Source organism: Eulemur rufifrons, chromosome 4 (assembly GCF_041146395.1).
Source record: "Eulemur rufifrons isolate Redbay chromosome 4, OSU_ERuf_1, whole genome shotgun sequence".
Classification (NCBI taxonomy): domain Eukaryota; kingdom Metazoa; phylum Chordata; class Mammalia; order Primates; family Lemuridae; genus Eulemur; species Eulemur rufifrons.
Genome location: NC_090986.1, coordinates 38,133,229 through 38,149,409, shown reverse-complemented (window position 1 = coordinate 38,149,409; position 16,181 = coordinate 38,133,229). Strand labels below are relative to the sequence as shown.

General features: G+C 31.4%; 1 protein-coding gene across 2 annotated transcripts in view; it reads left to right on the top strand.

Annotated features, from left to right (window-relative positions):
* NDFIP2 (Nedd4 family interacting protein 2) overlaps nucleotides 1-15,971 on the top strand; it is a 68,751-nt gene extending 52,780 nt beyond the window's left edge. For both annotated transcript variants that reach the window (XM_069467113.1, XM_069467114.1), the window contains 5 exons: nucleotides 2,428-2,521; nucleotides 5,917-6,041; nucleotides 10,631-10,697; nucleotides 13,447-13,552; nucleotides 14,987-15,971. In XM_069467113.1, the coding sequence (XP_069323214.1) occupies nucleotides 2,428-2,521; nucleotides 5,917-6,041; nucleotides 10,631-10,697; nucleotides 13,447-13,550 (390 nt within the window). In that variant the 3' untranslated portion in view covers nucleotides 13,551-13,552; nucleotides 14,987-15,971. The remainder of the gene's footprint in view (nucleotides 1-2,427; nucleotides 2,522-5,916; nucleotides 6,042-10,630; nucleotides 10,698-13,446; nucleotides 13,553-14,986) is intronic.
* Nucleotides 15,972-16,181: the final 210 nt, after the last annotated feature.

Here is a 16,181-nt window from a genome sequence, read left to right as displayed (position 1 = left end):
TAAAATATATAGTATGAAATAATTATATTTTTGCCATTTTATTGACAGTTTTTTGTTCAAACTGTGCTTTAGAGTTTATTTCTTGAATTAATTTGAAATTATATAAAATTTTATTAATATGCATTTGGTCATTGCCAGTCATTAAACTTAAAGTTTGCCTATGATATATGACTGTAGAGTTTAAGGAATCTTTGTGCCCAAATAATGAGCAACATAACATGGTTCTGAAAGGTTCTTTCAGGAAAGCAATATATTTAGACTGCCATGATTGGGTGGAAAGAACATCAATGTCCTAGACCTCAAGTTCCACTTTGACGTTCCTAGTTACGTGATCTTGGGCAGGTCTCTAGGTTTTCTGACTAAGCCTCACAAAATTGAATCATTAATAGTCAACTGAGATTATGTATGTATAATTTGGAAATGATAGACATATAAATGAGGTCAAGTCACTCATCTGATCAAAATTTTATAAGACCTCCCATGTTACTCAGTAAAATCCAAGGTCCTTGGGTAGACTCTCTGACCTCATTTCTTCCTGTTTTCTCTCGTGTTCACTCTGGTCCAGCCATGCTAGCCTCTTTGCTGTTACTCTAACATGCCATCTATCTTAGGACCTTAGCTTTGGCTAATTCTTCTGCCTGAAACACTTTTCTATGAGATTCCTGCATAACTAAATTTCTTACTTTTCTTTTAAGTCTTTGCTCAAGTGTCACCTTAATGAGGCCTATCTGACCACTATATTTAAAACCGTAACCTTTAACTCCATAGCATTCCCAAACTTTCCCTTTCCTTTCTTTTTTTTGGCATAGTATTTATACCTTTTAATAATTATCTAAATAACTTATTTATTATGTCTTTGTTTATTGTCTGGCTCCCCTCATTGGAATATAAGCTCCACAAGGGCAAGCATATTTGTTTTGTGTACACTGATGTATCCTAAGGACCAGGAAGCCAAGTCTTATGTAGAATAGGTATTCCATTAATATTTGTTGAAAATTGGAAGCAATCAGTGATAACAGGTTTTATATATAGTTTCAGAGAAATTCTTTACTTTTATAAGCAAATACATTAATATGTGACTATATTATTTTTATATAAACAAAATGCTGTACAAATAATTTCCACTTCATATATTTTGGAGATTATTAACAATATTAGGGATATTAAGAACTTTTTTGTTCTTATTAACCAGGCGTGGTGGTACGTGTCTGTAGTCCCAGCTACTTAGGAGGCTAGAGCCAGGAGTTTGAGGTTGCAGTGAGCTATGATGGCACCACTGCACTCTAGCCAGGGCAACAGATTGAGACCCTGTCTCAAAACAAAAAAACAAAAAAACAAAAAACAAAACTTTTTTGTTCTTTTTTATTTACTTTTAAATTTTTGCACTGCTTTTTAAATTTTATTGGATAGATATGCAATAATTCATTTTACCTACCTATGAAGAACTGTCAACAGTCTGAAATTTTACGGGACGTGCAAGCTAACGGACTGGGTTGTCACAGTTCTTTGGATGCTGGCAGAAAACATGAGACTGCAGGGTCAGAGAAAAAGACTTTATGATTCACAGGAATAGCAGTAGCCAGAATATTAGCATTTTCTATGTCAGTTCCCTGACCTCCAATCCCCACAGGGCAACACAAAGAGGGCTAAATGATAACCTCCACACTCAGTGTGTTGAGTAATAGGAGAGGAACCTTGGGCACAGGGAACCCAACTCTTTTCTAATGGTCAATAAGAATGCCCACGCTTCTGAAAGGAAGACACTGTCTCTCTTCCAAAGCTCTCCACTATATAAACTCTCAGAAAAAGGCAGCCAGTGCCTCTGCCTAGAAGACATGTAGAAACCTAGTAGACCCATGGAGAATTCTCTCTTAAGATAGTCCACTATCGATGGGCATTTAGATCATATCTAATCTTCTGTTCTTATTAACATTGCTGCAATGAATTATCTTTAATACATCATTTCTTATCAGTGGGGATACGTGTATGTATTTCTACGATATATTGTAAAAACTGGAATTGTTGGATCAAAGGGTATGTACATTTTAATTTTGATAAGTATTGCCAAATTGCCAACCGTAGAGGTTATACCCATTTATACTCCACCACTATGAAAGTTCCTTTTTCCCCATTTAATATTAATGCAGCAGTATTACATTTATCTTCTTGATACCCTTTGCATGCATTTGATGCTATTCAACATTATCTTTTTTGTGTTTACCTTTTAATTTACTCTTTTTAAGGGTACCCATGGAAAAGTAATGCTTGCTAATGTTTATTGATTACTTACTCTGTGCCAGACATTGTACTCATTATCTCATTTTGTCTACTGAGAGCACTAGATTTTGTTGAAGTTCTTATTCTTATATTTAAGATGATAAAGTTGTGATTATTTTAATGAGCTATTCTAATGTTACATGTTTACAGATTCAGGAGGAAGAGTGCCCACCAAGAGATGACTTCAGTGATGCAGACCAGCTCAGAGTAGGAAATGATGGCATTTTCATGTTGGCGTTTTTCAGTAAGTGATCTTTCCAAACTATTTTTTTGCATATGTTGGCTGTGTGTGCATTAAAGTAACATAGTGAAGAAAAGCAAATATTATTAGAATGTATCTACCTTGTTTAAAGTATAGATTGTTCCTGATACTGAACTAATGAATACTATGATCATATGTTACAGTACAAACCCTAGAATTTATTAAACACTTAACTGAATAATTATGCATTGTGACCATATGCTGTATGCATACCATATAAAATTATATAAACACATTTAAGCTAATTAGGATTTTGTAAGAGAAATGCTGCCGTACTGGTGCCATTCACTGCTGTAGGGGCTTTTGGAATGAAACTAAATCCTGCTTTTGGAGAAGACTTCCATCTGAGTGTCCTTAGGCCAGAAGAAAGGTTACAAAAGGGGGGATATTTTGGGCAACTACAGGAATGTCACTTGAGACACAAAGGTGTGAAAGTGTAAGTTTTATTTGGAGGAATGGTGAGTAGTTAGAAAATCAGAAACCTAAGTAATATTTTTTAACATCTTGTAAAATTCTTAATTTAATATTTGACTTATAAAGTAGCTTTAAGTCAAGGGAAGACTGTGTCACAGTCTTCATTATTTCAGTACCTAACATGAGGGATCAGAATAGTTAACTCATTAAATAATATGAAGACACTCAATAAACTGTTTAAACTACTAAAGCCAGTGGTAGAAACCCAATATTCATGTAAATAAATTTATTAGTCTATGATATGGTTAATTTCTGCCCTCAACCTGGTTAAATGATTAAGCTTTCATTCTTGGATAGAATACTGATTTAATTCATTTTAATTATAAAGTTCATTTAAATGAGAAAACTGAGAAATAGTTATTTAAAGTGCCACATTCACCTTTAGCAAATAGAAAATATATACTTCATGAGTTGTTACTTTTGACTCTGGAAATTCACTTTTTCCTCCATTTTGAAATGGTTTCTTTCTTTTATTTCATCTGCTGAAGAACAGAGGTTGGGGGAGGGCAGGCAGCTATATTTTTCTCTTCAAACTTACTAAATTATATTCAAGTTGTCAATCAGCTAACATATATGTAATATTTAAATCTTAAATTGATTTTAGTTACAATTTCTAGTTAGATATATCAGGTACAACGAAAAGCAAATGAACTCTGGTTATAGATGAGTACTGTTTTGTACTATTATTCTAGTGAACCTTGGTTTTTCTCTTAATTTTAGTTCAACTGGTAATTCTTAAACTTCCCACATATTTTGTTTACAAAGAAGAATAGCTTAAACATTAATTTCTTTCATGGTTATATCTTTTAAGAAATCTTAATTAGAAAAGGAAGAATCTAAATTTATTGTACTATTTTTAGTATGAATATCTGTTTCTTAGGAATAAAAACATGTTATTTGATACCATTTAATTATATCACTCAGAGAGTTCTTATTTCTCCATTTCTATATTCCACTTAACCCCAGTATCGTATCATTTTTTAATCTTAATTTTTTAGATTTGAAAACATTTCACTGATGTAAGTGTTGTAAATTCATGGTAACTTAGACACACTGGATGACTTTAGCTAGTGTTAGTATAATATTAATATTAGTTAATATAAATGTTTTATTTAATATATTTAATATAAATTATCTTTTACTAAATTTTTACTGAAGTTTCCACAACTAATTTTTTTATGCTTCCTATTCTATATTACACCAATATTATAAGAGTAAATTTATATTTTTTTGCCTTCATTTTCTGATACATTTTTCCTAGTAGTCCTAGAGCTTATTTGCTTTGATAAACATAGATTTATTTGTAATTACTACCATCTAGTGGCTATTCCTCAAATTGCAACTTACTGTATTTTCCATGCCACTTAAATGATCTTGTAGCTACTGTTGGTAAAAAGTAGATTTTCTTTAATGTGGTTTAGAACTTAAGCATTTCAGGTTATATAACTTGTGTTAATAAAACTACAGTGAATATCAATAAGAATATTTCAATTAAAACCTTTTGTTGGTTTAATTTTTGCCTTCTTTGTTTTAAACACCTCACCTCACATAACCCTAAAAAAAGTTTATACTTAAATTTGGTAAGATAATTGCATGTTCTTGTTCAGAAAATGTAAAGGGAGAAATGTATGTATCCCCTGATGAGGTTTTTGCTTCTCATAATCCTTTAAAGTGTTACTGCAAAATGTCTCATACACATGCCTAACCTCTCTGATCTTATTTTTAAGAATATTTTTTTAGGAAAATGGAATGGAATTCATTTATTTGTCAGTCAGTTAAACACTAGAAATTAAGATTTGGTTTGTTGGATAACTGACAGTCTGTGGAAATGACCTTGAACTTCAGTGCTTTAAAATGTGGTAGGCTCTATCTGGCTCTGTTTAGAAAACTTTTCTTCCAAGGTTTAGCCATTTGTACCATGTGCGAATGTTAACATCACCATGCTATGGTAATAATTAATCACCATTAATTCCCATTTTAGACTTGAGGGAAACATAAAGAGAAATTGAGTTATTTGTAACTTAAAAAGAATTCAAAGAGTGTTTTGAATTTTGAGTAGTAAGAATTGCCCAACTGTCTTGCAAAGTGTCTGTACCATTTTGCATTCCCACCAGCTGTGAATGAGAGTTCCTGTTGCTCTGCATCCTCCCCAGTATTTGGTATTAACATTTTTAAAAATTTTTAATTTTAGACATTCTAACAGATGTGTGGAGGTATCTCATTGTGTTTTAATTTGCACTTCCTTAACAATTAATGCTGTTGAGCATCTTTATTCAGTAAATTCTTTTGAGCACCTACCATATACAAGTCGAAAAAGTTACAGTTCTTAAAGGGGCTATCTAGACACTGGAAAACAATACACTGATGACTTGTTCTGTCCATGGAAAGCTGTGTTTTTATATAGCTTTTAGATAGGATTACATATTGTGAGTGAACTCAGAAAAGGAACATCTAAGAATTGTAACTCTACCTTAAGAAAACCATAAAATATTTGTGAAGTATTAGATTTTGTTGTTTTATTTTACCTTTTTAAAAAAGCACATTTTGTTGGCTGATTGCTTAGGCTGGATTTCTTGGGTGGGACCACATGAAAGCTATGTTGTAACCTGGTTTTTAGCTGGTTTAAAAATGTAGTTTTATCCATTGATAAGCTTTCAGGAATTGATTTCTGTGAACCTAACTGACAAGAAATCACACTTACCCATCTGATGATGTACAGTGTAGTAAATAAGTAATACATTTGCAAAAGGTAAGCTACAGTCTATAAAGAAGGTTAACTGGCTTAGAGTTTAGGGAAAGGGAAATGCTGTTTCCATTGAGCAATGAAGTATAGTTAATGTAACGTCTGTGTTAATTTGTTTCCAAAGTGTGGTCTTTAAATGAACTGTTTCTGTTGCTTTTAGTGGCATTTATTTTCAACTGGCTTGGATTTTGTTTATCCTTCTGTATCACCAATACCATAGCTGGAAGGTATGGTGCTATCTGTGGATTTGGCCTTTCACTGATCAAATGGATCCTTATTGTCAGGGTGAGTGTCTTGATAGCCTGTATCTCTTTTATCTCTAAAATGAAAAGTTATGAAATTTTCTGTGTGGTTCATAAATGTTCATTTTATGCACATGAATTCAATTACTTCAAGGTTATTCTTAATTTCTATACTTACTTATTATAGTAATTTCTATGGTATGAAGATTTTATAACTTTATTATATGAGAGATTGTTAATATTGGAAAGAACTTTGAAATCAGAAAAATTTAAGTTTGAATCTCATCTTTTTTTATGTCTGTGTTCTTTCAGTAATTTAATTGTTCTAAGCATTGGTTTCTTCATAATAGGCTGATAATTAATAGCTGCCTTCTAGGATTTTTACAGGTACAGAAATAATATAATTAAAGTACTTTGCCCGATTACTGCATAAATATATCTGCTCAGTAAATCATCGGTATTATTATTGTGATATGGTGCAGTGTGCCTAAAATCAGTTAAACCATAAACATTTCTATATTTTAGTAAAATTATCATGAACCTAAGTATCTTTTTACTTGCTTGTCACATTGAGAGTTCAAAAGTAAAGTGGAGGGCTGTGAAAGTGACTATCAGAATTTATCTTTTGTCCCTTGTGTTTCTTTAAGCCTTTCTTCTCATTTTCCTGTTGTTCCCTGAAGTCACCCTCTCTACTTCTTACTTACAAGATGGTGTGTAGGGAGACAAAGATAAGTGCTTTTCTTTTCCCCATCTCAATAATATTTCTAGTCCCCAAAATTGCGTAGGCATTGGTATGGTTAGCATAATCTTCCCCCCAGCTCTTTGCCTTGGCCTTTCAAAGGCCCCTTTTAGCTTTTCTTTACAAATGTTTCTTCCTAGTGTTTTTAGGATAAGGCCTAGGAGAATGATTGCTTATTTTTTATTTTTTGTAGAGATGGGGTCTACGTTGCCCAGGCTGCTCTCAAACTCCTGGCCTCAAGTAATCCTCCTGCCTCAGCCTCCCAAAGTTCTAGCATTACAGGCATGAGCCACCGCACCTAGCTTTCTTCGTTATTTTTATACTTGTAGCTTCCCAGGGTTTCAGTAGTCTTAACAGACAGACCCTGTCTTGCAGATTATAGGTTTTATGTTGATTCTTTTTTTTTTTTTTTTTTTTTTGTTAATCAGTTGATTCTTGATTGGGACCTGTGGACTGGTTTCTCCTAAGATGATTAAAATCTGGGCCATTGTAAGAACTGTCCTCTGGCAGATTCGTGGTTTAATTTTATTTCAAAGGTATATAGTAGGTTCCCACCATGGGCTTAAACTTATTAGGTATTAGGGAGCATACAACTATAAAGACACAGTCCCTGCCCTTGCAGAAGTTATTACTAGAAAACCCTCAAAAGAGTTGGTGCTAGATATGTCCAACCTTGGTTATGATACTAATAGAATTAAGTACTATTATTCAAATAGGATTTCTCATCTAAATCACAGAACACAGAAAATAATTTGAGGACTATTTTTTTAATTCTCCTAAAGTTGGTAAATTACTAGTATGACTAAATCCATAAGAAAGAAGTTAATGCATTATACACAACCTATGCCTTTAGGGTATTAGAGCCTAATTCTCTCATAGAACCCCAGGTTGAGAAAGGGGTTAATGTGATAAGATGGGGAACTTAAATTCAAAGACTACAGTTCCTCACAGTTTTGTAGGGTATATACCAGCATCAAGTTTGATCACCAGAACTGTTTAGTTTCCCTTTAAAATACCTTTACTGAGTTAAGGATAATGTTATACCTTTAGTGAATATTGAGAATTGATATAAGAAAAGGATTAAAAATTTTTTTTTGTATAAAATAATAATAGTTGCCCATTCATTGAACACTTAGTGTGTTCTAGAAATAGTTTGTTACAAACACCAATTTTTTTAACCTTATCTGTACTTCTGATACTGGTGATGATCCAGTCATTTTAATTGATGACGAAACTAAAAAAACATCTAAAAACTTGCTCAGGGTCCCACAGTTTTTATGTAGGTTAGAATTGAGCTTGGTCTCTATTCTGTGCCCGTTTTCCTAATTCTGTACTGCCTCGGTGACACTGTACTTTGACTTTTAGTATAAGGCTCCAAGCAATAAATTCCTCTTGCAGTTTTAGTGCTGAGAGAAAGGTTTTCTCCTAAAAGCCTGGTGTTTCCTTTCATTAGACAATAAGTAATTTATAAATCATACTGCTGCTTTCTTTTGTGCTTCTGCGCTGCCATGAACCTCAGATTTTGTGTAAATACCTTTAGCCCAGGATTCTGATACTACTTCTAAGGCTTTTGATGTTTTTATTCATTTTTTTCTTTTCTTTTCTTTTTTTTTTGAGACAGAGTCTCACTCTGTTGCCCAGGCTAGAGTGAGTGCCATGGCGTCGGCCTAGCTCACAGCAACCTCAAACTCCTGGGCTTAAGCGATCCTACTGCCTCAGCCTCCTGAGTAGCTGGAACTATAGGCATGTGCCACCATGCCTGGCTAATTTTTTCTATATATATATTTTAGTTGGCCAGATAATTTCTATCTATTTTTAGTAGAGACGGGGTCTCGCTCTTGCTCAGGCTGGTCTCGAACTCCTGACCTCGAGCGATCCATCCGCCTCGGCCTCCCAGAGTGCTAGGATTACAGGCATGAGCCACCTGGCCTTGATGTTTTTATTTTTGTTTAAAAATGCCTCTGTGTTTTATTAATATTAAAAACTAATTAGTTTTTTTTTTTTGAAAGTAGGATATAAACAATACTGGTGTTATGTTAATAAAATCAGATAAATTCTTAATGTTAGTCAATTTATTTTCCAAAATTTGATTTCTGCATTGGCCAATCAACATGATTGGTTTACTTATTTGAGAAAACAACAATGTGGCTCAGCCTGGGATGTTTTAGTATTTTAGAACATTTTTGATAGCTCAGTAATGAGTCCAAAAGCTTATTTCTTTATCCTTTTTACATAGTGAGTCTTTCTCTTTGACTTCAAGGTGAAGGTAATTATATTCTTTCCTTGGTAGTAAAGAAATAGCTTTATGGTAAATATTTTTGGTGAAAAATGACTCTCTTCTTGATTTTCTAGTTGCCCTTAATGGGTGTCATATACAGAAAATTAAAATATTGCTTTGGTTTTTTATTCTTTTTTGTCCTTATAGTGTCTAAAACCTATATGAAAATCTTTTATATCTAATTATTAATCGCTTGATTTAAAAGTAGTATAGTACATTTACATTCCTACTTTATAAGCTGTATTTTTCCAATTTTCAAATTTTCCCTTCATTGTACATATTTTAAAGGTGCAGGAGTATGTGAAATTTGCATCTTTTAATATTACTTTGAAATTTCTAAAAGTATAAGCTGATTTAGATCATGGCTTATTTATTAATTGAAAATACTTCTTGAGAAAAATACTTAAAAGGCTTTAAATAACAGTTAGATAATCTTTAGTTGATATGCTTCCTAAATGGTGACATTATTTATAATTTGTAAACATGTTTTATTATCAAATTTATAGGATTTTTAAGCTTTTATGAAAATTACAACAAATGGTTGGAAATAATTACCTCTAAAGGTGAAAATACTTTTAATTAATTTCAGATTTGAGGGCAAATCTGCATTTAGCACAATCATTTTTAGTTAAATCAGATTCAGTTTGCAGATGAGTGGAAACAGGGTAAACTCAAGCTAATCTTTAGAAGTTTTAGAGTAGGTTATATTAAACACTTTAAAAAAATAATTATTTGGGGCATTGTTTAAGTACTAAAGGGTAATAGAGAAGAGTTATCTGAAGTAACTGCATTAGAATGATTTTTTTAAACCTTTTTAAATTAGTGAAGTTTGATGTCTAGAATCTAATCAAGGAAAAAAGATACCTGTGTCCAATATCACCAAACCCTGCCTTCCATCTGCCTGTTCATATTCCCACATCACAGAGAATATAAAACCGTCTACCATGGCCACTAATAGGAACTGTTGAAATGCCACTTCAGGGTTCATTTAGCTGTTCTCAGCTCACTGTTGGGAACTGAATGCTAGAGCATCTAGTTTGAAAATAAAAAGACTCTAATGAGTTGGGGGTCTTTATGTGCCTAGTATTTTTGGCAGTGATTAACAGTAGGGGATGTACAGAAGGTCAAAAGCTCTTCTTTTTAGAGGTCAGTAGAACATCCCCATCTGATAAGATTAAACTAATGTGGCTTTTGGTGTTAATATCTAAAGCAGCGGGTTGCCGTAGCGTGTTTGGGATGGTAGTTGTGGCTTTGAGAGAGTATGAAAAAAGGAGTGACATGTGAACTCTTTAATGAGAAAATGTGTAATTCAGATAATTCAGATATATAGCATTTACTTTTCTTTCTTGCAAGCAGTTTGAAATTGTTTTTTGTTTCTAAAATGTTTTGTATAAGTTTGTTTGCTATTATGTTGAGATTTTTCTTAAATAATTATATATATGTATGTTGTTAATGTATGTCACCAAGTATTTTTATTTTTTATTTTTATTTTTCCTTTTGTGCTATTTTTAAGTGTTAAAGATTATTTGAAGTAAATAGTTCTGAAACTAAAGATAATCTGTGATTTTCAAATTTTGGTATACAAATGTGGTTAATATATTTATGTTCATTTCAGTTTTCTGATTATTTTACTGGGTATTTCAATGGACAGTATTGGCTTTGGTGGATATTTCTTGTACTTGGTAAGTTATTCTTAGTACATTTCAGTTTAACTAATTTGTATTTAGTTTAACTTTAATTTCCTAAAATTGGAAGATGTAAAATACAACTTATATGGAAATAATTTTTCTACTGTGAAATTCTCATATCCAAACCCTTATATCATCTCAGCTTTTCAAATATTCTACATAGCACTCCAGATTCCTTAGATTTAAAATCTACAGGCTGTCAATATAAAGAATCAGTCATTAAATTGAATGACAATTGAATGCTACAAAATTTTAAAATCATGACATGATTAACAAAAAAACCCCCAAAAATTGTCTTTTGCATTCATCTTAGAAATATATGTGCATAGTTTCTTTTAATGATCTTAGGAAGTTTGAGAGCAGGATAGTTTGGTTGTTCTATCCTTTCTTGTATTTTTGGTTCATGGAAACATTCTTTATGCTTTTGAAATGTGCCCTGCATTAATGATTAATCAGCCAGGCATAAGGAAAGGCTTCATGCCTAATGATCACAGTACTTTTGTTGAGTTGTCTTGTTATAAGGTATGTCTTTTATTAATATTGATGGAATTTTATCGATTTTCAATTTTTGTTCCCTTGTGTTTTTCACTTTAGACATGTGATAATTAAGTTAATCTTAAAATCACATTATATCTTTCATCCACATTTCAAATATATTTACTGACATGAAGAACACATTTTGTTTCTACTTAGGTTTAAAAGTTCACATTTCTCTAAGAATTGCAGCAGAAAATAATAGCATTTCAGTAGATGGCAGTCTTCTCTTTGAGTTTTTATTTAGTCATGCTATCGGATCTTTGAGATCTTATGGGAAACAAATTCTTAGTGGTCAGTTAAGGTCACAAAATTCTTTTTCTAATAATTACAGTGAAATTATTTTAGTGTTATGACTTTGTTGGGGAGTCTGACTCATATAAGGGGTTAAGCCAATTCTGTATTGTTCATCTGTTCCGACTGACTGTATTCTGTGTTATTGAGTTTCTTACCTAAAATGGAAAAAACTTATAAAGTTTACCAAGTATTTAAGCATATCAAATGAGTATGTTTTTATATATATATAATTTAGAGATTGGAGGACTCTTAGGAAGGTGACCGAGGGGCAGAGTAGAATGAAGAGGACAATCCCAGTTCCATATTCAGAGCCAGAGTCTAGCACTTATTTAGGGGAATGTGGAAATTTAATCAGTGATAAAAATATTGCTCTCACATACACTTAAAAGAATATTGAGCACTTTGTAGAATGCTGAGAAACAAAAGCCACCGAGTGATTGGTTTTTAGATATGAATTCGCTTATTTTAGAAAATGCCTGAGAAGAAACAAAATGTATCTTAGAAACAGCAGCTTCATAGACAAAAGAAGGGATCTCACAAATGATTTTAATTTACATTTTTCAATAATATTTTTATATTTAGATATAAAATTATTTTATATTAGATATGAAAATATTTTTATATTTAGATATTATCTTTGAACAGCATCTGGTGGAAGGGCATGAGGGTGGAATTCAGAGAGAGGGAATCCCCAATGGAGGGAGGGAGTTAGGATATGAGAAGCAGATGGGATTGGATTTAGTTGAAATTTATACCACTTGTTTAAATCATCATTTGTCTATCTCTTCTATCTTTCCTCTTCAGTTTATTACAAACACACTTCTTTTTTTAGTGCTTTGAATACTGTCTTGGAGTTGGGATACAAATTTAGTTTGGGGCTTCTTTATTTTAAATTCACAGACTCTTTTCCTCCTGGTGAGAAAAATCACACACATACAGTACATGTTTGTACTTTTGCACCCCCACCCCCATTTCCTGGTTAAAAATTTACTGGAGTTAATAAATGTTTCCCTAAGAACTGTATGCTTAAATATTTCAAAGGCTTATACTAATAATGGTAACATTTTTATATTTATCTAATATTTTTCATCTGAAACATTAAAGCCTTTCACAGGCATTGCTTTTTTAATTATTAAAGATATCTGTGATTATTATTTTAAAATACTATTTTACAGAGGAGAAAACTGAGATAGATACAAGATGTATTCCAAATAATCTAAGAATGACTACTTTCCCAAGTCTTTCCTGACTCAATTTTTTTTTACCCCAAGCTACTCCTTTTCTTATCATAATATTTATTATAAATTAGTCTTTTATTGCTTGAAAACAAGAACTCATAATTAAAAATATGTACATAATGCACATATCAAGTACAGATTTCACAGATGACAAGTACTTGATATTGCTATTATAGATAAGCTTATTGGTTTTTTTCCACAATTGTTTGCCAACTATATGCATATATTGTCTCTTTATTTACTTTATATAAGTATGTGTGTCTTAGTTTGTTTAGTGGTTATATTAATCAGAAAGTTTAGTACAGTATAATGGGATTTCTAAGAGTTAAATCATTTTAAATGCATCAGGTAACTTTGCTATTTAAAGAAATCTTAATAAATGTATGTTTTTAGGTAATTCTGGATTTTCATAGCTGGATTTGCTTTACTTTAATTTGGGTACATCTAGGACTAACAAATTTAAAGAATGTTGGTGGCAATAAAATTTTATTGTATTTCCTCATGACGGAGTTATCATTATAGTGTAAAATACATTATGGAATGTTTGGAATCCTGCAGATTAAATTCCTTTTCTTAAGCCAAGAGGATCTTAATTATAATTGTCTATTTTAAATTTATCATGACCCATTTCTGTATAAAAACATAATATACCTGTATTATTTCAACCTTCTCAGGCCTGCTCCTTTTCTTTAGAGGATTTGTTAATTATCTAAAAGTCAGAAACATGTCTGAAAGTATGGCAGCTGCTCATAGAACAAGATATTTCTTCTTGTTATAGAGGTAAGAAATAGTAATATATTAATTCTGTTTATTCCTTTTATGCATTCAAATTTACCAGATACATAGTAAATGCTTAAGGAGTACTCATGATTTTTTACTAAAAATTAGCATATTTCATATTTTATATTAATAGCTTAGTGAAATTTAATAAGTTACAGACCTTTTTAGACAACTTTTATATTTTTAAAATTAAATTTCATAAATTTTAATTTTTTAAATATGGAATGAATACACTGTAACTTTAAATCAGACTTTTTAAACTGTTTTGTAAAGATTGATCACAGGAGATCTACGAAGTAACCACCAGCACAAAATTTAAAGGCTTAAAAAAGCAAATATGACAAAGTACTTACACAGAAGGGATTGGCATTTTGCAGAAAACAATGTGAAATCCACATAAGCATCTGGTGAAAAAAACAAAAAATAAATCTGTGATTGAAAAACAATTTATCACATAATCATCTTAGAAATTTGGATCAAGGAATAAAAGTTGTGTGAAGAAAATAGGAACTCTGTTTTTGTTTTCTTAATGTGTCAGTGTGTGTCAACAATGAAAACTACAGCTTGAATAAATCAAATATAAAGAAATGAGCAGGGGGTGCCTTACTAGTTACTGAGTTTCTGGAGGCATCGTATCTAGTAATAGCATTTATTTATTGTGCAGCCAGGAGAATCTGTACATAAAGAGACTTAATATCTTTACACCCTATCCTATATTTTATTTTTATTTTCCTATCCTATTTTTTAAAGCATATACCATGTACTGCATATGTATAAATAATTTAAGCTTTAAAAGTATTTGAACTCCATAAGCAAAATGTCTACTAAAACACTTCTGAATGTAGGACTACAAGGACAAAGTGTTTCAAGGTTACTATAACTAAGTATTCTTTTTTATAAATAAATTGTATGGTTTGTGATTTGGTTGTTTAAATTTTATTTATAATTTAGGAGTTACACATGAGCTTATATTATTTACTTATATCCACTGAAGAGAACAATGAATATAATTTTATTTCTGGAGCATATTAAAATATTATTTTAAATGTTCCTTTAAGGTACCTAGCCCTGAAGATGTCACATTTTCTTTTTAACAAGTAAAATGTCTGTAAACAATGGCATTAAGAGTTTGTCAGCATTAATGATAAGATAAAAGACAAAGTAATTTTACTAATTTGAGTGGTATTCTGTGAGTAGTGTGATTATCTTATATGCATTTTGAAGAATCTAAAATATAATGTAAGTATGTTCTAGATGAAGCTATCCTAAAGCTTTACACTTTAGAATATATTCTGATTTATGTACTACTTTATGTTGTCTTTATCAAAAGAACATTCATACTTGTGTAATACTGCTATAAAATGGGTTACTATACTGTGGTTTAGATAAGTGCAACTTAATACATTTTAAGACTAATTATTTCTTTGTCCTTAGACTGCAGCAACCTGACATTCCTTTCTTATGCCAATGTGAAATTTCCAGATCATCTGTAAACCTACAACTTTAATAGGATAGAAGACTACTAATAACAGAAGACGAATTAGTGAAGAAAAGATAGAGCTTCAAAATTGAATAGCAGGGTGGTTTATCCTTAAAAGCCATTTCTGTTCATTCTTTACCTATCTGTATTTCGTTTGTTTTGCACATATGCATATGTGCCCATTTAAAAGATTTGCATATACTTGAAAGAGACCTTAAAGTTGTAGCAGTGAAGTCCAGTCACATTTGGTTAATCAGTGTTTGATATAATTGCAGTAAACAGTCTTCCAGCATGTAAATTCCATTGACTTCTGACCTGACATTTAGTATAATAAAAATGAAATTATTAACCATGTCAAATACTTTACTTTCTGGGTCTTAGATTCATTTGGTAATTCTATAGATGAAACATCCTTTGTTATATATAAAGTTTATTGAAACCTGCAGTGCTGATTATTGGAAAGGATTTGTCAGATTTTTGAACATGATATTACATTATTATTTAGGAAAACTCTTCCTGTAAATAACCATGCATAAAGTACTTTCTGCATTGTTTTCTTAGAAATTGTGTCTAGATATCTTTTCATTAATTTTAAATTAAGTGAACTAAATACATATATAGAAAATTTGAGTGTTAAAGATAGAATTTGTTTTTAAGACAAATGTTAAGAAAATGTGGGTATACCAAATGTCCTTTATAAGAAAAAAAAATTTTTTTAAGGGACCTACTGATTTTAGAGATTTTCAAATAAGAAGCTTGGTTTTTAGGATTGCCCATCTTAGAGATTCTTGCAGGAAGAGGTTGTATTAGATATTATATTTATTTCATTTAAGAGAATTTTGAAAATTAATTTTCCATTCTCATTTGCATTTGTCTTTTAAAAAGCCAATAAAAGTATCTTTCAATATCATTGTAATAATTTGTTCTTTAGGTGTTTAATTTAAGCTTAGCAAATAAAATTTTGTGCTATTAATAGCGTCTGTTTTTTATGATTATAGATTAACTTGTAAAAAACATATCCTAAATTGAGATATGGGAAATACCCCTTTTCAAGTTATGGAAATGTGTCTGGGGAATCTAGGGGTGTGGGGGTGTGTGTGTGTGATGAGTGTGTGTCGCCATTATTACAACTGGAATCTAATCTACATT